We start from the raw sequence: 25,199 nt of genomic DNA, 5'->3' as shown, positions 1-25,199 counted from the left end.
AATGTTTTAATAATTGAGAGGGTATTTTTTTTCTAAAAGTTTCTATTTAGTTTTTTTTTCCCTTCACCCTCTCAATGATACAACTAGTTTTGATTATTTTCTTATCTAAACTTATATTTCTATAAAAAATAATATTTCTTAACAATTGGTTTAAAAAAATGTTGCTATTCGGTCAGGATTCACTATTTGATTCCTATTTTCAGTCACAACATGAATTCTTTTTGAACTTTACAGACATTTGTTTCATAACTTTTACCAGTTACTTAGTAACAACTCATAAGGAAAATAAATAGAGGTGTTATAAAATTATATTTACACCCCCCCCCCCCTAAAAAAAATCCTGGCGATTACAACGGCCTTAGAATGAGTTTAAAAATTATAAATGTTTTAACCCTTTAAAAAATTATCTCCATATCATATAATTATAGTTGGAGTGATTTTGTTTTTCTCCTGTTTAAACCTGATGACAGGTGAGACGTGCAATTTTGTTAACCAATTACTAAGAGGATGGTATTTAATAAGTTTTCTGGTGGGCAGAACTTTTTGGCTATTTTAATCCATCTTTAGGGCACATTGAACACTTTTATAAGCAAACAGTTATAAATTTTAAACTACTATTCCCGTTAAATCTGGTTTAGTCACACACGTTGCATCATAGAAAACAATATCTCGCTTGTGTAGGTAGCAATGTCAAAAATAATACTTTTATTAAACCTGACCCAAAAACAATGTACACAAGAACAATCTAACAACTTCTAAATTTGATTTGGCTTGACTTATTTCAACTTAGTTAAAAAATAAAAAAAAATACTACTGTCAGATAGCCTATAATTAAATCAGAATAGACAACTTGCATCAAATGAAATACTGACCTAAACCATTCCAAGATATGTGCAGAATGGCCACCATGGCGACATGTTTGACACCAAGTAAGCCAGTTAGAAAAATCTGTCATCTTTTTCCTCTCTGCAAGAAGACACAGCAATACTTTTAAAACAAACAATGCAAGTTTAAAGAAAATACAATATTTGTATTAAAGTACTTTTAACTATAAAAAGTTATACATGAAATTCCTTAAAAAGCTTAATGATCAGAATGAAAAATCTTATTTTTATTAGAGTACAGTGAAAAGTTGAAATTATGGAGATTATTAGGTTTGCCATTTTCTCTGTTGAGGGTGCCCCGAATTCCACTTTAACACACATTCATGTCTAAAAGGATTTTGCAGAAACAAGATAATCTACAATAATATATTAATAACATATTAGAAACTCCTGACCTACCATTCCAAGAGATGTTGTGTGATGATTTGTTCAGTGACTAGTTAATATTTTGGAATAATTAAATTTTTCATTCTATTCCCTGTATGGAATTCTGTTTCCCAATTTTAATTTTTAAGGATTTAGAACATTTTTGATAACTTTATTAAAAGCTATTATATCTTTGTAGAAGTTTTAAAAAGGCATAAAAACCTTAATAAAATTGTTCCATAAAATACATTTCAATAAAAAATAACTCCAAAACATTAAATTAGCAACAGAATTGACAAATAGGTTCATTCTAAGTTAAATGGGAAACAAGATAAGTAGAATTTGATGCACAAAAACAAATTGCATGCTTTAAATACAAAAGCCAGTCTTGTTCTGATAGATAATCTTGCTTTTTCCAGCCTTACTAAATCTTATTCTTCAAATTCTGACAATATATAAGGATGGTGTTTTCAGCTAAATGTAAATAACAACAATCTATAGCTCTTGACCTTGTCCGAGGCGGCGATATTTTCAAATAGATAATTTTGTTTTTAATAAAAGAAATAAATTATATAATTTATGACTGCTGTATATAATGTCATAAGATATTAAGTAATTCTGTTGTTTTTGAAGTGAAATTTTGTTTTAGTTATTTAGAGATGTTTTGTTAAAAAAGGTGACATGGTTGCTAGATTTTGAAAGAACTCACTTTTTTGGCAGTTCTGATTTGGCTTCTTTTTACTTATTACTGTTCGTTCTTGGTGCAAGCCGTACACCATCCTACATTAGTGTTTAGCATGTTGTTTTAGCAGGGGAGATTAAGTTCATTTTACAAATTTATCATTTAGGTTTAAATTTTGAAGTTGGTATATTGTTAAGAAGTGCTCTATGACGATCCATTTTTCAAATGACAATTCTTATGTCTTGAAATGACTAAGAATCTTATAATGATTCTTCTTTTAAATACAAATAATACATCAGTTAACAAATACAAAAAATACTTCGCAAGATACAATGATCACGTCGTGAGCCAAATAGTTTCAAAACACACCAAAAACAGTAACCCGGAAGTATATAGACAGTCGAGCTTGCAGAATGGCATTTTGAAACAACTAACAGAAGAAACTCGTAATTTTAAGTGAATTATCTTCAAAATGTTTTAAATAAAAAATATTTTTTATTTTATTTATATTATATTTAATATAAATACTTTAAATTATAATTGTTTAATTCATAATTTTGAAAAGGTGGCCGATTGATTAACGACTGCGAAGCCAATCGATGCTCTTCTCTCTGTGTTGTCTTCTGCTGTGTGAATGTGGCCCACCCTATGAACGGGTGTTTGTGGCAGTGTAATGTTGTTTGCTTCTGTGACTTTGGTTCACAGGTGCTCACTGGGTAACAATAAATGAGCAACACTTCCTTCATCTTCAAGGCGAAGAACAAAAAGCTCAGTGCCTGCCATTATTGAAAAAAATAATAATAATTTTGGAAAACTGTTTCTAAAGTTTTGTCACCACTCCAAGTTCAGTATTACTTTTTTTGTTCCTAAAACTGTTGTGTCATGTCTGTCGTAACTTAAGAAAATAAATAAAATCATACCTTCATTTTCTGCTTGGCGCTGCATAGGCAGTCCTGCAGCAGTCCCCATATGGCAAAGACACAAAGAACAACGTGGTAGTGGCTTTCTGCATCCTGGACAACACGTTATCTGAAATAAATACAGAATTGCAGCTCACCGTCTAATTTTCTGTCCTATTCTCACCAAAATATGATATTTTTTTTTTTATCTCTTTCAAATTATGAAATCTAAGAGAATTTTCACTATTAGGGTTCATACACAATTTGCTGGAAAAAAATTCTCTTGAATTTCCCCTGATCATTTTGTAAAAATAACATACAGCAATACAATACAACAGGGAAGAAAACATAAGATTAATATAGATAGATAAAAAACACCAATAAAATCTTAAAAGCATGAAATGCAACAAGATATATTTGGTTGCATTACAAATGAATATACCGTAGTCCCATGTTTATATATCACCAAATCTAAAAATAATTACTAAATTCCCCAACAGTTAAAAAAACCTCAAACAAAAAACACATACCTTGAAAAAAGTTAAAACCTTTACCTTAAAAAAAAAAAGTGCATTAAAGTAATATAAAATTTCAATAAACTATAAATTCTGAGAATCTTGTGACAAATTAATGTTGAAAAATCAATTTCATTTGCGTTTTGAATATGAAGTTACTAGTTTTTATTTTAAGGATACAAGAATTTTTTTCCAGGTTTTTTTTAGCAAAACTTCACGTTTTTTTTTTTTTTTAAAGTTTGAGCTTATTTAATATATATAAGAAATATTATTAAAAATAAATCATAACAGTACATTTTGAACTATATTATTGTAAAATTGTTTTATAGAAATATATAATACATGAAAAGCATGATTCAAATTTATTGAAAATCGAATGGAAGTTACATTATCATTAACTACTGAAAAACTTGCAAAAATAAACTAGTTTTACTAATCTTAATTTTTAAGAGACTAGTTAAAAAGGAACTGAAAATTTTGCTGCTTTAGACTGAAACTGTTTAGATTAGAATTACTTTTCAGAATCAAAGTATTCTACTCTGTCATATCTTATACTTGAATTAAATGCTCTAGATTAAGTTCCAACAAATAAACAATAAAACAATGCTTAAACGTGCTTATTGTTTTTTAAAAGCCCTTAAAGGTGCTTTTTCATTGGGTGTTTTTAAAAAGTGCTTAATTTTCTCTTTTCAAAAATGAGATTTTTCCTTTACTATGTTGATTTTCGCTTCGAATTATGCAAAAAGACACCGTTCAAATTGTTCTATTCAACGTTTTAATAATTAATTCAACCCCAATCTATTTCGGCGTATTGTCAATCCGTAGCGTATGAAAACACCATTCATTTTACATGATTCAAAATTTCATGATTTTTGACAATTGTCAAAAACAATGCCAAAAGATTTTTTTTTGACATGACGATTAAAACAAGATAAATCCGTCAATTGTCCAAAAACTTTCCAACCCTGCCTAATTATGATATTTTTTTAAGTGCTTAAAAGGTGCTTATTTTTTTTTTTTTTTTTTTTTTGATTATTTGAATAATTTGACTACGCACCCTGGGTAAGAAAAGAAATATAAGTAGATATTTCGAATGTTCTATCTGTAGTTGAAGAAGCCTTTTAACTGCCTCCCTTACCAATTTTTTTGGAAGAAAACAAAATGCAAAAAATCAACATATTTTTTATTCCATTCATAATTGCAAGGAACTGAAACAAAACATACAATACAAAAGTTGAAATTTTAAATTTTTTATGTGTAAAAAATATTTAATTTACCATCAGTTTACTATCTCAGGCAAATGAAAAAAGTTAATTATAAGTCTTTGTATATGTTCACATCTTCATAATCTGAGAAATCATCTGCATTACTTTCACTCGCGAACCCCATTTTTTTACTCTTTTTTTCTATGTAAATTCAGCAACCATTGTATATGGGTCATTCTCACAAAAACAGTCATTTTCATGTCCCCAGTATATTTTATGTTTGTTTTACAGCTTACGAAAAAAAAGTTTTCAGGGAAAGTGTCCTTCAGAATGCAGGCTAACAAAAGAATAAAAATAAAATTATCAATTTTTGTTTTTTATTTATTTTAGGTAATTAAAATATACCAATATGTCATTCCCTCACTTGTCCCCACTGCTGATTTAAAAAAAGAAAAAAAATTTTCTGAAATATAAATTTTAAAAAATTACAAATTCGTGTTTTTCATTTCAGACTATTGAAATATAGAATTCAGAAAATCAATTTTAAATTTAATTTCTGATAAAAATATTAACACAACACTATTTTAAACTTTGTCCCCAGTGTTTCGCGTCATTCCCTCACAACAATCTTCTTAGAATAAAAATATTTTAATAAAAACTTCAGAAGTTAACAACATAGAACAAAATTGCAGTTATTTCCATCTTCAACTTAAAGAAGCTTTGCTGTGGAATAAATTTGAATGAATCAAACCAGGTAAAATTTTTTACATTTGTCATTCCCTCATGTCATTTTTTAGAGTAAAATAAAATAGAACTTTATCGAGAAAGTGGATAATTATATGTTGCTTTCTTGTATGAATATAATGGTATGTGATTGATTTCAGAAATTAATTAGGCCTAACAGTTATTTTTAAATTTTATTAAATTTGTCATTCCCTCACTAGTGTATAAAGTGAGGGAATGATGCTGAAGTGAGGGAATGATTCAAGATGAGTATATTATTAAAAAAAAATTTGTTCAATCGTGCCAGCCAATTTTATTTCCCAAACCTTTAAAAACTATTAAGTATATAAGAGTAAATTATAATAAATGTTAGATATACTTAGTATGTTATCATTTTCAAACTTGAGGTAGCTGTAACTTAGAGAAAAACATGTATTAAAATAAAATATTCCCTCACTTTTTAAACAGTGAAATTAATTAATTAATTTAAATATTAAGTATAATTTATAGGATATATACTTTCTTTATAATGCCATTACATATTTCTATTAAAATAAAAAGTTTCAGAGCTTTTTATTCACTTTACTTTTTTGGGATTTTATGAACTGAAAAATGACAGTTTTCGTGAGAATGACCCATATACAATTGCACAAAACAAGTCTGTAGTCCCCCAAACAGCAAAACTCCCAAACAAAAATTGGCAAACTTCCAATCACATCAGATGATTATTTTATTTTTTTGCTTCCAGCTGAGTAATAACGTGATAAAACAAAACGAATTGACGCATTCTGCTATGCCCGAGCTTACTCGGGATGATTAATATTTGCTATATATACATACCCGAGTTAACTTGGGATAATCAGGGAAGCGCTGTTGGTGCTGTTTTATTCTGCCATGTTTCTTACATTAGTAAATTTCATGCAAATATTTATTCATTAATTCAATTGTCTGAAAATGCTTAGTCTAAATCAAAATAAAATTCAATATTTTTTAGAATTATTTAGTTTTCTGAACTTTTGTACTTTGAAATGTCAAGTTTGTTACACCATCTTAAAACAGACATAAAAACTAGAAACAAACATGGCACTAAAAGCTTTTCTTTTAAAAATTTTGATTTAAATGCAATTAATTTTAAAATTATGTCTGAAGTATTGTTATCTAGAATATATAAAAATAATAGGAATTATTGTTACAAAGATGACAACTTGCATCATATCAATCCAAAAAATTATCAACTGTATATAATTTTTTTTTCTTTTAAAAAAAAGAAAGAGCATAAAAACATTTAAATAATATTAAAAAATTAGTTGTTTAGATTCAAAAATAGCATATTCTCAATATTTTTTTTTCTCTTTTAAAATGAACTGAACTGAATTGTTAATACTGATAATATGCAATGATAGTAGACATTTGCTAGAATGTTTTATGTAGAGTGACGTCACTGGCAATGATCGTCAGCGACCAGCCCTTTTCGCTGGGAGTGGCATCATAGCAATTTGAAAGGAGTTTTCAAAATAATTAACTTGTTCAAATGCAATTTAATTATCATTTTCTAGTGTTCAAGCTCTTTCATTTTAAAATGATTTTGAAAATTATGCATAGTGTCCATTTTCATAAATATTAAGGTAAAAAAAATAAATAAGACACGCTACTGCTAACCTTTCTGTTTGCTGAAGAAGCAGGAACTCGATTTGAACCAGAAATAGGACGCAATTGGAGAAAATTGGACACAGATCTTCTGCAAAAGTTGCAACTAACAAAAATCTGTTGAGTTGGTTTGGAGATTTGTGTATTTTTATTATACCAGTTTACATCAAACATTGCTCTGGAAGAGAAAAAACAAATGATTCATAATTGAAAATTTCATCAAATTATTATTTTAGTGTAATTTATTCTATTGATTGATTGAAGACAAACTTCTACAGTAACTGCAATTTCATTATGTATGATAAAATATGCTACAGTCAAACCCCGCTATAGTGAACACGGTTTATAGTGAACTCCCGGATATAGTGAACGAAATGTTAGGTCCCGTGCCTTGCTATACACGTATAATGTTATTTTTTGTGGATATAGTGAACCAAAAAAGTGAGGAAGTTGGATATAATGAACTTTTTTCTGTCTTCAACCGATTTTTTTCTTCATTTTTTTTTTTTTTTTTGTAATAATTCTGAAATTTTTACTTTAAAATAAATACATATACCGATTTTTAAAACCATCTATAGAGGGGAATTTAGCGATAAGCTTCTTTTATCTCACTTTCCCATTCCTAAACAAACCAAGCAGATATTTCCAACCCTAGCAGATAGTGCACGTGTAAGGTGTCAGTGGGATCAATATGAATTTTCTGTCAGGATTGCTCATCAGCTAAAAAGTACTAATTTTTTTTTTTTTTTGTAAGCAAGACGAAGAGTAATGAAAAATAACACATTTTTCGCTACTAAATAATATTTTTCAGTCATTCATTTGAATAATGTGTAATAAAAGGGAAGAGTTTGGGAACCATTAGTTAAATTGTTTGAGTAACGGATATAGTGAACTCCCGGTTATAGTGAACCAAAATTTCGGTCCCTTGAAGGTTCACTATAGCGGGGTTTGACTGTATATGTTTAACAGGCTATTTGAATGACACTGGAAAGCTGAGTGAATGAAATATGTAAGTGACATTTTCAAAGTGGTTAGAATTGGGGTGAAGCCTGGGCCGTTTTAATAGCAGGCAGGGGAAATTTTTTTAAACATATGCAAATGTTATATATAACATGCCATAATGTTTAAAATCAATCATTTTTAAGATATACAATAATAACAATATTAAACATATTTTGCTTACCCCAAAAACTTAAAGCATTTTTAAACTATGCATAATTTAAAAAAAAAAAAAAAATTTAGATGCTATCTAGTTGTAATCCTCAAATTATAAAATAATTTTCAAAATCACGGAAGTTAATTAAATTATATCATAAAGGCACAACAAATCAAAAAAAAAAAATCACAAGGTAATTTGTCAAACTAAACAGTATATTCTTTTCCTGGATTTTGGCAAAACCTTTGGGGTACAGAGAGAGCAATTTTAGACTTTTGTCATGCTCTTTCGATAGAAAAGGTTTAGCTTTTATGACTTCCGGAGCTGGTACTTCGGTTGTCATATTTATCCATTTTTTTCATATTTCATTGTTTTTCTTTTTAATGCACAAGTTGTACATCTTTGCTACAACCAATGAATCAAGGCGTATTAAATTCGTTAAAATGCACGTATAAAGAGTAATTTATTCTAAAATGTTTAGCAACTCTGGAAACGGAATGAAAGATTTCCAGAAACAATTCCCAAAAAAAGATGCTCTTTTTAGTATTGCGTGGAGTCAATACCCTGATTGGCACAAGGGTCAATTTTTCTAGATGATTTCTTGGTTTTTGCCTGTCTAAAAAAAAAAAAAAAAAAAAAAAGGAATCACCCAAGAGTTACTTGACATTTGATTGTTTCCCATGATATTAGAACTGACCATCTCATGTCTTGAATTTACCTGTGTGTCCAGAGCATCCAAGTATCTAAAAGTTGTCGATAATTCTCCACCCAAGACTGAGCTCTGGGGTCACGACACACTTGACTTGGAAGTGTGTGAAGAATGATTAAGCTAGCAGTCTGTACATCTCCCGTAGTATCCACATATCTTTGAATCAAAAATAAACCATCATTGGTTAATCCTAAAAATAAAGCAATATTAGAAAAATAGTAAAGCAATATATAGGTTTCTAAAAATAAAGCAATATATAAGTAACTATTATGAGGTAAATTTCTGGTCCATAATCTACTAACTTAGTTTTCTGCCATATCGAAATCACTTATAAAGAAAATTGATGGATATGTTTTCATCTAACTATAAACATTAAAGTCAACCAAATAACCAACCTGTTAATAAGAGCCCGTCTAAATTACCAGTCTCAGTCATCCGGCTTCTCAAACCATCCAAAAATTCTGCAAGCTGGAATTAATTTATTAATTAATAACTGACGGTCAGGATTTTAAATATATTATATAAAAGCAAAATTGAGTTAAAATTTCAATTTAATATTATAAATAAAACGATAATGTTCAGAAAACAGCTTTTCCTTAATCAATGGATGTGTATGCATAATAATTTAATACCTATACATAAAATGAATTTGGAGATATATTTTAGTTAACAATTTATTATAAACCAAACTTTGGAAACAAACAAATCATGAAATAATATTTAAAAAGACATCCTTCATTTTTGATTTAAGCATCAAATAATGTTGCATAAATGTCAAAATTTCTTTTTCTTTGTGAATAATATATAACACACTATATAACACAGAAACACTTTATCACACTATTACACAGAAACACATCATCACACTATAACACACAGTGAAGGATCTTTATAAAGTTTTGAACTAAGCAAAACTTTATTTTCTTGTTTCTTCATAACACTTAATACTTCAGCCAAGCTTGGCTGAAGGAGGGGAGATATGAGCTTTTCCAACAGCATTTTACAAGATGATTGAAATTTTTTCCAAGTCATTTTAATAAGATAAATTTTATGTAAGTGTTTATTTTATTTGGGTGCAAGTAATCAAGGTTGAAATTATAGGTGCATAACATGCAGCCCACAGGAGAATCTGAACAGTAAAAATATTTATTTTTATGCTTGAAAAATAAAAAAGTATCAAAAAATTTTGATTCGCGCATTAAAGATCCCTCACTTTTCACTGCGTTCAGTTTGTACAGATTTTATCGTATATGTGGTTTTTTGATCGCTTTTCAGTGATTGTTACAAAATTCCACATGGTTTTAAGAATTCCAATGTTTTTATTATGATGTGTGAATTTGAAATTTGAGTAATCACTCTTTTACTTGCTTTATTTTTACCAATTTTATCATAAATGCAAGTTACGTTTGATCATTTTTTTGGCAGTTATTACGACTAAATTCCATGTGGTTTCTAAAGTCCCAATACAGTCAAACTTCATTAACCTGAAATAGGCGGGACTATCATAATTATTTCATGTAAGCCAAATTTTGTCGTATCCGATACATCATGGAAACAATTTATTACGTACTATTAAAACATGTTATGTACTACATTAATATATGCAAACAATACTATTATGAACCAAACAAATTAAAATGAGCGATAAATGATAATCAGTGATAAGAGAACGTTATATGCTATTGGATGCAAGCACATAGTGATTCTGAGGAGAGGTAGATCACCTGGTTTTATTTATATAATTTTTTCCTTTAAGCGTACAAACCAGTTGGAGAAATAAAAAAATGAAAAACATGTCAGATTTTACAAATTAATAAAAAAAACTCATAGCAGGATATATTTTTTGATTTCAAGCCATTATTTTAAATTATTAATTTTGCAAATAAAAAAAATTCTATATTCTCTTAAAATAATTATTTTAAAAATTATTATACATTATACATATCACAGCAAATAAGCAATATATAAATTTTTTATTGCCCTACAAAAAGTTTTAAAAAACAACGATGAGATTTAGGTTTAGATAATATTATGTAATGTTCCATTTTACTGATGTGTTCTTTCAACAAGATCATTAAAATTCATTATTATTGAACAACACTAATGAGTGAATATAAAAATGATTTATTTACAGATGATGAAAAACACAAATGAAGAAGAGATACATCATAATGTGAACTTATACAAGCACAGATACTCTAACATCAACAAGTTGTTGTCTCAATTTTATGTGATATGATCACAGTCAAAAAGAACATCTTTAACTAATGATTACTGTTTGCACCAGTTTCTGTGGAAACAGTCTGGTGCATAACTGTCATAATTCCATAAAGTAGTTTATAACTCACTACACTAGATACAATTCATGTAATTACACATATAAGTATGGGAACTTTTGTAACAATAGGAAAAAGAATGCTTTATGAAATCCTATTTTTATGAAAGATTAAATTTTAACGATCACATAAATTTGTTAACTGAACTAAACTATCCAACTATTATAAACTACTCAACAACTAAGGAACTGTTCAACTATTATGAATCCATACTCATATTGAATCAACTATAATGAATCCATAGAATGAAAGCAAATATAAACTTTAAACATACTTTTTTATCATTCAGGTAGAGACAAGCAAATGCCATACGATCTTGAACAACGATTTTATTATCTTTCTGCAATAAAAAAAGTAAATTAATCTATAAAATGTACTGAATTTGTAAAAATTGTTTTCATCACCAAAGACATTCATGTTTTCTCTATAAAACTAAAGAGGATTTAAAAAAATAATAATAATAAACAGATTACACTTTTTTTACTCCTCAAATGGATTAACTTCTGTTCAATATCATAAGAAAGTTTCAAATGAATTTGCTTCATTTTATTTGAATTATAAGAAGCTTAAAAGTGGATGTAAATAGATAATAGAAATTGAATCTATGTACATTAGGGTGATATTTAGCTTTATGCCATTTTCAACTATTTAAAATTTTGTTGCTCTCACACTCAAGAATCAAGAGAAAAAACAGGGTGTATGAAATTTTATATGAATCAGGCGATTAATTACAGGGTGTATCAAAATAACTACCCTTAAAGAAAAGTCTAAGTAATAAAAAAGTAAAATAACCCAAAAAATATATTTTTCTTATTAATTTCATATATATATATATATCAACAAGTCATTGGACAAGTGATATGTTGTTATGTATGTCCTAAATTGTAATTTTTAAAATAAAAAATTTCATATAACCAGGTGAGACAAATCTTATCACTGTTAAAAACTTAGAAAACTGACAAATGTATCAGATTTTCAATATGAGTCAATAAAGGTTGATTAAACCTTAAAACCATATTTATAAATTGCATTATTGTATTATATCTATCATTGTACGCTACAACTTTATCACAGCTGTATTTATATACAGAAAATAACCAAATAACTGGAAAGTTCAAACAAGCTGAATCTTATTTAAAAAAAATAAATGATGTTAATAACTTAATTTTTTTTTTCAAAAGATTAATTGGAACAATAAAAAATCTACAGTAAGCAAGGATTTATCCAACCATTCTTTTGTCGTTTATTTTTATAAAATTAAATGAGAAAAAAATATTATTTTACTTATTTCACTTTATATGTGCACTTTTAGGATCAAAATTATCATAGGTTCAAATAAATTAAAAGTTAAAAATAATATTTTTCATGTTTGAAGATTTTAAAAATCAGAGGAACAACAAAAGGGAATATTTTTTTGAATGAATATTCCTTGATAATGAGTTTAATGATAGGGTGGGAGTGGTGCACCTTGGTAATGTCCTAGACGGCTAAGAGATCTAAAAATTTTCGGCATGCAGTTCACACTCCAAGTAGGCCATGATTGCCTGGCCGCCGATTGAACAGCCGACCCAATTTTGGGCTTACGACTACTAATGTTAAATTCTGTAGCCTTGTCATTTTTAACCCAATCTAGAAGAAAAGGGAACTCCTGTATCAAGTAGAAATTATTATTAATATATAATAATTATTATAAGTATTAGTAGAAATTTTGTGAAAAACTTTTTGATGGAACTAACCAACATTTGCGTTAAATAGTGAGGAAAACCACAAAAACCTGCCACGGTTAGCCTGACGGCAAAGGGACTCTAATCCACGATTCATATACCACTCAGGTTATTTTACACCAGCACTGTGGTCGGTGCAAGCTAGATGCGGAATTCATATCGAGCAACCATCGCCAGGATTCGAACCCGGTTCACCTCATTGGAAGGCGAACGCTCTATCCCCTGAGTCATCGCGGCTCAGAGGAGAGTTATTATAACCATCGTTGATCAGCCGACCCAATTTTCAGTTTTACGACTACTAATGTTCAATTTCGTAGACTTGTAATTTTTAACCAATCTAGAAGACAAGGTAACTCCTAGATCAGTACCCCCAGAGGTATGATTTGTTATGGGAACATGGAGGACATTGAGACTCAACAGATTTAATGTGCATCAATCAGTCACCATTTACTACACGGGGAGTCTTCGGTTGGCAGGGATCGAACCCATAACCTCTTGGACATAGGCCTAGTGCCCTACCAACCAGGCTATTCTGGCCCAATTGCCCACTTTGCGGAAGCGACGAAATCATGGACAGGAACCATTTGTTGGGATGAAGGGCTCTGCGGTGAAGCGATACTGGAGTGCTGGACATTGACTTTTTTTAAATCTTATTGTGTTCTTTTTTTATTTCCGTTCTTTGTTAATTTTACAAGAGTTTGTCATTTTCCTTTGCCATTGAAAACAAAAAAAAAAGTTTCACTAATTGTGTGCAAAAATGTTTTGAATTACTAAAATAGTTAATCTCATAATTTGAGTAAATCACATAATTTGAGACTAACCAATATTTCCTCATATGCATCGTTATCTGCAGTCAAAAAGGCAAACATGGCCCTGAGGTAGGAATCTGTTAACTGTGACTTTAATGCACCGCTCACTTCTCTCCATAAACCAGATCGCTCTTCAGTATAACCTGCCAGTGCCATGGCTATAGCATTTAAATCACAAGAACCTAAAAGTAAAAATCCCTTTAAAAGTCGCATTTTAAATAAATAGATATTCAGCATGACAATAAGATTTAACAAAAGTAAACAAGTTCTTAGTAGAATTTCTTGAACAAAAACGTTATTATTTGGCAGAGTTGCCATTGAATTCTAGAAGGAAAAAAATTCTCTGTGTTTTCCCCATTATAAACAATATATTAAAAGGAAATACACAATCACTATGCTCTTGTCTGAGCTATATTAAGCTAACTATACTAGTTTTAATTGTCGGAAAAACATCAAACACAAATAAAATTCCCTGTATTTTACCAGTTTTTAAGGAAAGACTCATTTTCCCTGCTATTTTTGGTAATTTTTAAATTCCCTGTCTTTTTCAGGTTTTCCCTGTTCTCCTTATGGAGTGGCAACCCTGTTGAAGTGTCTTGATAATAAAAATGTTATTAATTTAATATCTTTCTAATAAAATAATTATGTAATAAAATTTTTCAAATAATTTTAATAAAAAGTCTTCCTTTAATGCCTTGAAATACACAAGATGATGTTCAAATTTATATGTACTGTAAAAATGTAAATAATTTTAATAAAAAGTCTTCCTTTAATGCCTTGAAATACACAAGATGATGTTCGAATTTATATGTACTGTAACGTAACAGGCATATTTTAGAAAAACAAAGCTCAGAGCGGATTTTATCAAAAAATTCATGGAGTTTTAATTAAAAATTTTAATCAAGCTAAGCAAGAGCTACAATGCTTTCTTTTATTATTATTTTTTTAAAAAAGGGACTAGTTTGTTTGTTTTTTCAATTGAGAATGCATAATTACCAATTTAAGAAGTTCTGTATAAGTTTTGAAATAAATTTTAGAGCTTGAGTCGTATTTTATGTTAATTGTAACATTACAGTTAATAACATTAACCTTAATACAGTTATAAACATTACAGTACAATGCACTTAAATAATGCTACACCCAGAATGTTTTTTGACTGAAGCTAAGGAAATCTATGCGAGGGGAAAAAATTGTACACAAAACTGAGTTCAGGGTTTAACATTGGACAATGTGTGATGCGTCCAGCCTTTTAATTGTTTTGTTTTCTATGTAAATATTTACCTCAACTTCAAAAATCAACTTGTGAGAGTTTTTTGAACCAGGAAAGAGGTTCAATCAGTTCTGTTGCGTAAATAGATCTGCTTGTTTGTGAGGAACAAGCATACTTAAAAACTGGTGTTTACTTAGATTTGGAACAAAGTTGAGGCAAATATTTATGTTTTGGTTATAAGCTTGGTTAACTTCTCCCCTGTGGCAGAATTTTCTCGGACTTTCTGCGATATCTCTCTCTAATACTAATATCTTTCTGCAAGATACTTTTAAAAATAACAAATATACATGTTTTTAATTTTAAGTAACAGAAACGTCAACTTCAAAACAAAAAAAATATTCAGATCAAATAAAATAATTTTTTAATTGAATGTGTAGTATTTTTTTATTCTAACATTATAGGTGATATTCTCGCATTTTGTTGGGGAAAAACATAGTAATTATTTCCTTTTTTGCATTTTGTAAGTCATCATCACATTAAAAAATAATTTAAAAAATCATGAAATAGGTAGTAATAATTACCGAAAGAAAAAGTTCAATGGCGTAATCACGGAATCGGACTCTTCGAAAAGGGGTTACTAAATGCGTATTTTCATTTCGAGATTCAGTTTTTTAATAAATAAAACCGTATTAAAAATATCGGATTTTAAAAGTAATGTGAAAATTAATAGTAATAACTGTATAAAAAAAAATAGAACGAAAATTTCTGCAGAAAAGAAAGCCAAATTTTTTACTTCAATATTCTTTAGTTTTCATTATTCTCAAAAGAGAATAGAAAAATCACAGGCATTTTTTTTTCACCCGATGCGTGAGAAAGACATCTTTTGAATATAAAAATAATTTTTTACTTCCCAAAAGAAAAATCTTTCTGTAAAAACTCGGTAGCTTTCTGTGACAATGTCGCCCCGATTCTGCCGCAGGGAACTTTGCTAAGTAACAAAATGAAGATAATATGTTATCTCTTTAAAAGGTGAACTATGAAACCTAACATTAAACTATATACAGTACCAAAGATTTTTTCATAATAATTCATGCCTGTCAATAACAGCTCAACACTTACTCCTAACAATGAGGTAAGAAAACTTTCTGGGAGAGAGACTTTAACATTAATGAAATTCATAAACGATAAATAGAAAATAAGTGACTTGAAAAACTATGCACATACTTTTATGACTTCGAGACAAAGCTCCCTTGCTTAAAATTTTAATGCCACGACGAATTTCCAGATTAAAAACTGCTATAGCAGCAGCTCTAGCATAATGACCATCATTTTCAAGCCTAAAAATACAATTACACAAAAAGATGACATATTTTGCATTTCAAAATAAATTAAATTTGTGTTGCAGATTTAATTAGAATACCTTTCCAGAAATTTATACAGGGCAACTGAATCTAAATCAGCACCCCAGCCACAAAGTTGTAAAGCTCTCTCTCTGAAACAAGAAAAAAAAATATTATTTACAAATTTTTTAAATAAAATTGTTGCAAATGTAATATTTTTTTTTCAGTAGTAAATGGTGGGGCAAGGGGGGCATTAGGTCTGTTGAGATGGTGCTAGGAGCCAGTATATAAAAAAAGATAATATAAAAATTTCAATTTCTTTATAAAACTTACTTTGAGCATTATTGGTTCAAAAATCATATAAAAGATAAACAAGGCACAGATCTTGAATACAGTTGTCTCAAGATTCCTAGGGAATGGTGCAAAGAAAAACTCTTCAATAACAAGCTATATGAATAAAGCTAAACAATATGAAAGGGCCGGGATAGCCTGGTTAGTAGGGCACTGGGCCCATGCCCAAAAAGTCGTGGGTTCGATCCCCGTCGTCCGAAGACTCCCCGTGTAGTAAATGGTGAGTGATGCACGATAAATCTGTTGAGACACCAAGTCCACCATGTTCCCATAACAAATCATACCTCTGGGGGTACTGATCCAGGGGTTTCCTTGTCTTCTAGATTGGTTCAAAATTACAAGTCTACGGAGTTGAACATTAGTAGTCATAAACACAAAATTGGGTCGGCTGTTCAATGACGGTTATAAAATAAAATAAAAACAATATGAAAGAGCTGTGGTGGCTCAGGGGATTGAGCGTTCGTCTTCCAATGAGGTGAACCGGGTTCGAATCCCAGCGATGACTGATTTATATACGAATTGCGCACCCGACGTGCACAGACCACAGTGCTGACGTAAAATATCCTCCATGGTAGATGGATCATGGGTTAGCTATTAGGCTAACCCTGGGATGTTTTCTTCTCCATGTAACGCAAATGCGGTTTAGTTCCATCAAAAAGTCCTCCACAAAGGCAAATTTCTCCCAATACTTGATTCAAGAGTTCCCTTGTCTTCTGGATTGAGTACAAAATTAAAATGTTATGGAGTTGAATATTAGTAGTCATAAACCCAAGAAATGGGTCGACTCTTCAAAGGCGGTTATAAAAATAAAAAAACATGAAAAAAACACAAATGATGCCACATACATATAGCCACCACCTATAACTAAATCTCACTGCTTTACTATAATAATATTCAAAATAAAATTTTACTATTTGAATTACGAAACAGAAAAAAAATTAGAACTTGAAGAAAAAACTTAACCAAAACTACTTTTTAAACTAAGGAAGGGGAAAAAATCCCTTTATTAAGAATATTATTCATCAAAAAGAAGCTCATTTGGCAAGATTTATTTGCATTCTAAAAATATAAATAAAAATTTTTTTTAAAAAAATGAAAAAAATTTGATTTTTTTCATTTTATTGATTATACTGTGAGCATTAGTTTAATGACTATTTATTTATAATTGACAAGTTTAGATCTTACAATAAAAAAGATTACCTTTCTTCACATGTGTATTTAATTATCCTGCAATCTGAATTGATGCCAACCCAAGAGACACGCCTTGGTTCACTTTGACTAAAGGCAGAGGAGTCATTCTCCCCACAAATAACAGAATAAACCCCTTCATACTTGGGCTGCTTTTGATGGCGCTTTTTTGTATCCACTTCATATGTTTTGACAATTACACAATCATTAAGGACAGAACACTGTTTAGATGAAACTTTTATTTAACCACAATATTTAAAGTCATCTTATAAAGAAATGTCATTGATCAATTTAAGTTCTAATATAAAATACTTTAAGTACAACATACTTAAGCAGATTTTATTAGAATACTGAAGGGAAATACATTATTGGAAATTAACCTAAAAGAATATTTAGATGGTTTTTATTCACTTCATTTTATAAAGAAAAAGTGAAATAAGAGATAAAAACAAATGTAAAGAAAAGAAAAGCAGGGGTGTCTGACATAAAAATAATTGATCATTAATTAACAATAAAAATATTTATTATTTTCAAAATAAAAATAGATTATACAAATGAGACTTAGAATCTTGCTTTAAACAGAAAATATAATTTTATTATTTTAAATCATAGTGGCACAATACAATTAATTATGTATTTTGGTGTCTGGTGTAAAATATCAAAAGTGCATCTTGAGGATTTTTTTAATTTTTTTGTAAATCAAAATGTGAAATGTTTCTACACATTTGTGCCTGATAACCTCAGATTGCTGTTAGCAATTATAAGAAAATGGGTGATTTTTGGCCTTGTTGAGAAAAAATAATTCTCCGATTTTATTAAATGGGAGTACAAAAGAAAAAGAGAGCAATATAAAATCTACTATTAAAACATAACCCACTAATTTTTGGAGAATATTATAAAGTTAAAAACGCTAAAACATTTTGTCAAAAGAAAAAAATATTCCAAAGTATAGAAATAAACTTGAATGATAAATGGATTCAGTCCACAGACTAGAAGAAAAAAACCATACTTTTTAAAACAGAAATAACTATTCTATCCCCTTCTTCCACCTCCAAAGCAATCTTTGCCTATCCTAAACTGCAAAGTCTCCAAAGAGGTCAAAGGTTCTCCATTCAATTAGCAACCATAGGAGAGTTTCATGTGGCATTCTAGTTTAATAGGGTTATGATGGAGCAAATTTTATTCAGCAAAGTATTGCTAAGTTGATGATATTTCAACTGTTAGGCGATAAATTTCTGCTTAAAAATAAATAAGTGGGTGCAAAGGATGGTAAAATAATTAAAATTAAGAAAAAAATTCCAGCTTTTCTTAAAAATTCCCTGATTTATCCAAATATCTCTGACTTTTCCAGATTTTTATCCAGTATAAAGAATTTCCTGAAAATTCCAGGTTTTCCTTGTGGGTGGCCACTCTGTAGAAACAACAGATTGATTTTTACTGCAATGGGAAATGCAAAGTCAGGCATTTTATAAGAAAATGTCAACAAATTTTTTTTTATTTGTCCAGTATTCTTCTGGAAATAGGAGCTTTGTAACAGCAAAGTTTGAAATTCCAGCATTCAATAAAATGTTAAATGACAAAGACCAGCAAAGTTTGAAATTCCAGCATTCAATAAAATGTTAAATGACAAAGACCAGCAAAGTTTGAAATTCCAGCATTCAATAAAATGTTAAATGACAAAGACCAACAAAGTATGAAATATTATAACTAATAAATAATTTTATTTTTTATGATTATCATTTATTATTGGGTAGACAATAATTTTTTGCTGCTATATGTAAATTCACATTCTTTATTTTCTTTAATAAGAAAGTTTTGTTTTGGATAACTAGACTTATTTTGAATAAAGACTTTAAGACACACAGCTTTTTATTATATATATAATACATATTATACACAATATATTAAGAGGAAACACAATTACTGTACTCTTGTGTCAGCTATATTGGGCTAACTATACTAATTTTAATTGAGGAAAAAAAGGACAGCTGAACACAGTTAAATAATGCTACGGTAAATGAAATAGTTTAGTACAACTGAAATATCATACATAAATATCCCATAAGTTACGCTTTGAGTAGTCACCATTTTTTAAAACATGAAAATAAGAAGCAAAATTCCCTGTATTTTCCCAGTTTCTAAAGAAAAACTCAAAATTCCCTCCATTCTTTCTGTTATTTTAGGTGATATTTTAATTTCCCTGTATTTTCCAGGTTTTTTCTGTGGAGTGGCAACCCTGTTGTATACATTTGATATAAAAACAGAATCGTAAACAAACTTTTAAATCATGAAAAGAAAAAAAAGAAATTGTGCAATTATTGTAACAAAATGTAAGCATAAAAATGTGAAATGTAAAAAGGATATGATCTAACCACATCCAAACGCCTGTGAGGTTTGGATCATCAGCAAATTCGGCATTAGATCTTACCTTCTGCATCTAAAAAGACATTATCACAGAATTAGAAAAATGATAACTTAATTTAGTTATTTCTTACTTGGGAATCTTTTAACAGATAAAGATTATTATTTTTTTTTTTAAATATATAGGCTTCAATATTAATGAAGGATGTAATTAACTTTAAAAAAAAATTGCTTATTCATCTTGCAAAGAATTGTTTCTAAAGTTTTGAAACAATAAAATATTCTGTTGAAAATAACATTTTCGGTTTTTAATGCATTATCTAAAACAAAAGACAAAAATTAAATTAAAAATTGTCATAACACTGTATAATTTTAAATGTATAACTATAAAAAATATGTGTAAGGGTTAGATTTTTAATAGTGGCACCAGAGCTGTGCAGGTGCCATGAAACAGAATCAAGCAATGTCAATTCATGCTGCTCAAAATTATAGATGGTTCATTGGTCTGAGACCACTAAAATTGGACTGAGTACAATAACATTATTATCAGTGAGCCCAAAACACTGACAAACTATGTAAAGGGATAGTATGCAGTTTTTGGTTTAATTTTTAATCCCTAAAAACTCTTATATATTGTATCCTCAACAATATTCATTAATTGAAAAATCATTTACTTTGGAGAAACATCAATTGCTTACGTTTACAAGGGTCAAAGTTAAGAGGTTAATTTCTTCAGCAAACACAAGAATTCCTAGAATTGTGATTTTGGAAAGTTGCAAACATTCATAATAAAAACTCTATTTACTTAGAAAAGTTAAAAAACGAGCATACCTTTAAACCATACCCCTGAGAGGCTCTTTTCCTCATTTTAACCGAGATGTCATTGAGGCACAAATAAAATTCATCTCTGGAATCCACGCACTGCAAGATTTTTTTCCCGTGCGTCCAAACAATTTCTGATGTTGGTGACCAATTCTGTTGCACAGGTGGACAGAGAGAAAAACAATAAAATGTGTACAGATTTAAATACACAATGAAGAAAAAGATTATACTGAGAATGAATCATAAATAAATTAAACATTAAAACTTGCTGTAAGGCTGGGATAAGTGGGGTTTTTTGAAGAAAGATCCCACTTAACTTAGAGTCTAATGAGCCAGGGACCGAGGGTGTGCACTATTGGTCCTCGTTAAACTATTCTACCATAAAGTGCTCGACTTCGGGTGCAGGTCGTCGGGCTACCGAAGCGGAGGTGCCATCCCCTCTGCTTAGGATCAAAATTGTGATGGCATGTCTTCGGATCATCATCAGGGATGCTTCCCAGACCATCGCCAATAGCCCATTGTGCAGCTTTAGTGCGACACAAATGAACAACAACAACAAGGGAGCCAGGGACATTCAAATTTTCTTTTTAATAATTACAATTTTCTTAAAATTTCCTTTTACTATTTTAAATTTGAAAACATTTTTTTAAAGATAAAAATGAAATAAAAAAGAAGTCAGCAATTTTTATATTTTTAGGGGCCCCCCCTCATAGAAAAACTTCAAATAAATTAAAATTATGAAGTTGAAAAATAAGATTTATTTATACAATTTTAGATGATTTTTTAAGGGGGATTATTTAATATTTTAGATGATTATTTCTTTAAACTCAATTTTTGAGGCTGAAATCGGAATAAGAAAAAAAATAATGTATTTCAATAAGAGACAAAATCACATCTAGGGTCCCTAGTTATTCATTTAACTAGGAAAGCCTCAGAAAAAGAATATTTAAAGGGCTCAGAAAAATGACTTGTCCCAGACCCTTTAAAGTGAAAGATGATTCTGAAAATACGAAAAAATGTATGATGATTGCTTAGCAAAGTAAATAAATAACCTCCCTTTATATAAGATTCGTTAGCTTTTCATCATTGAATGATAAAGAGTTGTTCACTCTTTAAAAAAATTCTGTAACACAAATTTAAATTCATTCCTGCACATTTAAATTCAAAAAAATTAAAAAAAATAAAAAACTTAATACTTAAACTGGCCAATATGTTTAGTATAATTTACTTAAAATTAAATGATTTTTTCTTCAATAAAAGTAATATATATATATATATATATATATATATATATATATATATATATATATATATATATATATATATATATATATATATATATATATATATATATATATATATATATCATTTATTTTCCTAGTTCATTTCAAAGCATTTAATAAAAGAAAATTGGGAATTTAAACATAATGAGTTAGGAAGAAAATTTTAACACAGGAAAATTCTAAGTAACATAATCATGTATTTGAATTCTCTAATATTTTGAATTAAAAACAGTTAACTGTATCAGGTATACTTTAATAAATCAAAATAATTAAGTTTTTTTAAAATTTTAATTAACAATACAAAATTATATAACTACAAAATTATATAAGAATGAATGCAAATGAAGATTCTTACCAAGGTGATACGATCTGAAATTTTATAATCAATAAGTTGATTGTTCTGTGAGATTCCAAGCATTCGATTTTCGTGAGTTGGATGCCATGCAAAAGACAAAGCCGAATGGGAAGGAAATGCTGGGGGAAAAAAGGTTATCTGTTATGAAAAGTTGTTGGATGATATGAAACTACTTGAATCTATACACTCTGTATTGCAATGTCACAACTAATAGTAAAACCAACCTTTTATGGTTTTATATCAAAACTTAATACACAACTCTCAAATAAAGAAAAGTTTTTTAATCAAAAACAAAACTACTATCATCAACAAAAAAAATGAGGCAAAAATTAAAATTAACCATAAATTAAAATTTAAAAATTTTCTATGATTAATAAATTATCTTAGTTCAAAGAAACCTCTTTTTTTTAACAATTAACTATCCAAGAAACAATACAAAAATATCACTTTTTTTCATAAATAACACATATAATATAAAACAAACTGACACATTTAAAAGATTTTATTTCCACTCACGCTGGATAATTCTTTCGACTAAAGCTGGCTCCACCTCATCATTCCCAATAGGAGACTGAATATCATACAAATTTATGGAGGAACTATCTTTGCAAAGCACTGCTAAAAGCCCTGACCTGAATGAATAAGATAAAAACAGTATTATAAATTTAAAAAAAAAAAAAAAAAACTAAAATTAGTAAATTTTAAATCAATTGATTTCATTTCAAACATATCAACTATTCAAAAATATCAACTAAAATATTGAACTGATTCAAGAGACTGAATATTCTATATCTATTAAGATGGTAAATAACATAATCTATGTGAATTGATATTTTATTTTAGTTGTAATTTGTTTAATTTAGGTCTAAGAAATAGAAAACCCAGTAAAAAGTATGCAAATTACACCGAAAGAAAGAAGAAAAGGGTTTCCTATAGAATCAAGGTAAAAAAGCTCCAAACGTCTTTTTCTTTCTTTCTTTTTTTTTTGCAAAAATAAACCATATAAATTTAAAACGACAAATTTAAATTTCAAAACAACTAAAGCTTTTAAAAATAAGTAAAAAAATTTATTACAATTATTTAACACAAAAGTAAATGAAGATGTGCCAACTTTCCAAACTAGCTATCAGTAGTTAGAAGTACATTATCACAGAAATATAGTTAATAGAAGTTAGCGATAATACAATTTAAATCAGTATAATTTTAAACTGATATATTACTAAATTCTATGCAGGTGTAAAATAGTAACAAAACTATGCATAATTTCGCTACAAGATAAAAAAAAGTTACACTTAGGCCAAAGTACCAAATTAAAAAATATCTGAAATTTCATATTCATTTCTAAAGTGATAAATTTATAACTTGGAATCATTGTTCTAGTTTTTGATTAACTTTTAAACTATCCTGCATTGTTTTTTTAAAAACAGCTCAGAGGAAAAGATAAGATATTGTTTTTAACTCTTCTTGTTACTTTTTATTTCTTACTTATATGAAATCATTTTTATTCTTTATTTATTGCTTTAGTAGGAAAAAAAACAGCTTGACTGCAAAAAAAAAAATTCATATCACTATGGAGTTATAGGTAAAAACTTTGTTATAAACAGAGCATTAAGAAAAAAAGCTGTAATTTTTATTACTCAACAAAAAAACTTAATATTTACGATAAAATTGTAATGATTACGGATAAACCTCAATAGTTGGTACCTTCGTAAGTTGCAAGAAACTTATAAAATTATTTACCTCGTAGGAGACCAGGCAAGTTTGACAATTGGTTTAGGACGGGTAATGGTAACAACCTAAATTTCGATTTAAGGAAACATTTTCTTAAAACAGTTTCAAGATATAAATAGATATTATCCAGTGATCGTAACAATATTTGCCTCCTATTTATCAGTAATCAGTGATATCAACCAGAGATCATCACAATACTTGCACATTATCACAACAATATCGATCTTATAATCATAATTTTTTTTTAAATATTTCTTCTAATAATGAAAAAAAAAAAAGATTTATGAGCATAATTACATTTTACATTGTATATAATTAGACTTCAAATAAAACTAAAATTTTAAGTTAAATACTAGTTTTAAATATCTACTAGGTAAATTAAACAAAAAATGAATAAAATTTTCAATTGGATACATACATTTGATAATAATTTGGCATCTTGATATGCTATCAATAACAGTTGGGATATTGGACTGACAGTTAATCCAAACTTAAAAACCAATATGTAAGCAGAAATTATAAGTTCGCGTAATTTTTAAGCATGAAGTTGAAAATATTTATAAACAGGTAAAAAAGAAACAGATTTTTTCCCACCAATAATACAAATATCCAGTTCTTGTCTGTATATCACCGGCTGGACAAATGGAAAATTTTTCACCAAAAGCAGTATAATATTTTTCCATAAACCAATGAAATAAAGTAGGTTTTAATTCTCTTATCACTTGATACTTTTATATATATTAATACTTTTATATATTTATTTTCATTTTTTATACATAACTTTTTTTTCACATATTTTTTTTTAACTGATTTACATGCATTTTATGTCTGAAAACATTACATTCATAAATGGTGGAATTGTTCAGTTGTTTGCTCATCCACAATATCAAATACTGCAATAGT

At 28.6% G+C, this 25,199-nt stretch overlaps 1 protein-coding gene across 3 annotated transcripts in view; it reads right to left on the bottom strand.

Moving 5' to 3' along the window:
• mio (GATOR complex protein mio) overlaps window positions 1-25,199 on the bottom strand; it is a 38,056-nt gene that overhangs the window by 267 nt on the left and 12,590 nt on the right. For all 3 annotated transcript variants that reach the window (XM_043043483.3, XM_043043486.3, XM_087157862.1), the window contains exons 12-26: window positions 24,306-24,361; window positions 23,082-23,197; window positions 22,566-22,684; window positions 20,937-21,080; window positions 20,109-20,181; window positions 17,757-17,940; window positions 16,286-16,357; window positions 16,090-16,202; window positions 13,668-13,837; window positions 11,397-11,462; window positions 9,182-9,254; window positions 8,796-8,976; window positions 6,934-7,099; window positions 2,853-2,961; window positions 873-966 (exon numbers count right to left, since the gene is read on the bottom strand). In XM_043043483.3, coding sequence (XP_042899417.1) covers window positions 873-966; window positions 2,853-2,961; window positions 6,934-7,099; window positions 8,796-8,976; window positions 9,182-9,254; window positions 11,397-11,462; window positions 13,668-13,837; window positions 16,090-16,202; window positions 16,286-16,357; window positions 17,757-17,940; window positions 20,109-20,181; window positions 20,937-21,080; window positions 22,566-22,684; window positions 23,082-23,197; window positions 24,306-24,361 — 1,736 coding nt within the window. The remainder of the gene's footprint in view (window positions 1-872; window positions 967-2,852; window positions 2,962-6,933; window positions 7,100-8,795; window positions 8,977-9,181; window positions 9,255-11,396; window positions 11,463-13,667; window positions 13,838-16,089; window positions 16,203-16,285; window positions 16,358-17,756; window positions 17,941-20,108; window positions 20,182-20,936; window positions 21,081-22,565; window positions 22,685-23,081; window positions 23,198-24,305; window positions 24,362-25,199) is intronic.

Source organism: Parasteatoda tepidariorum, chromosome 2, assembly GCF_982258835.1.
Source record: "Parasteatoda tepidariorum strain Cologne lab strain chromosome 2, Ptep-v5.0, whole genome shotgun sequence".
NCBI classification, from domain to species: Eukaryota; Metazoa; Arthropoda; class Arachnida; order Araneae; family Theridiidae; genus Parasteatoda; species Parasteatoda tepidariorum.
This window is presented reverse-complemented; position numbering and strand designations above follow the sequence as displayed.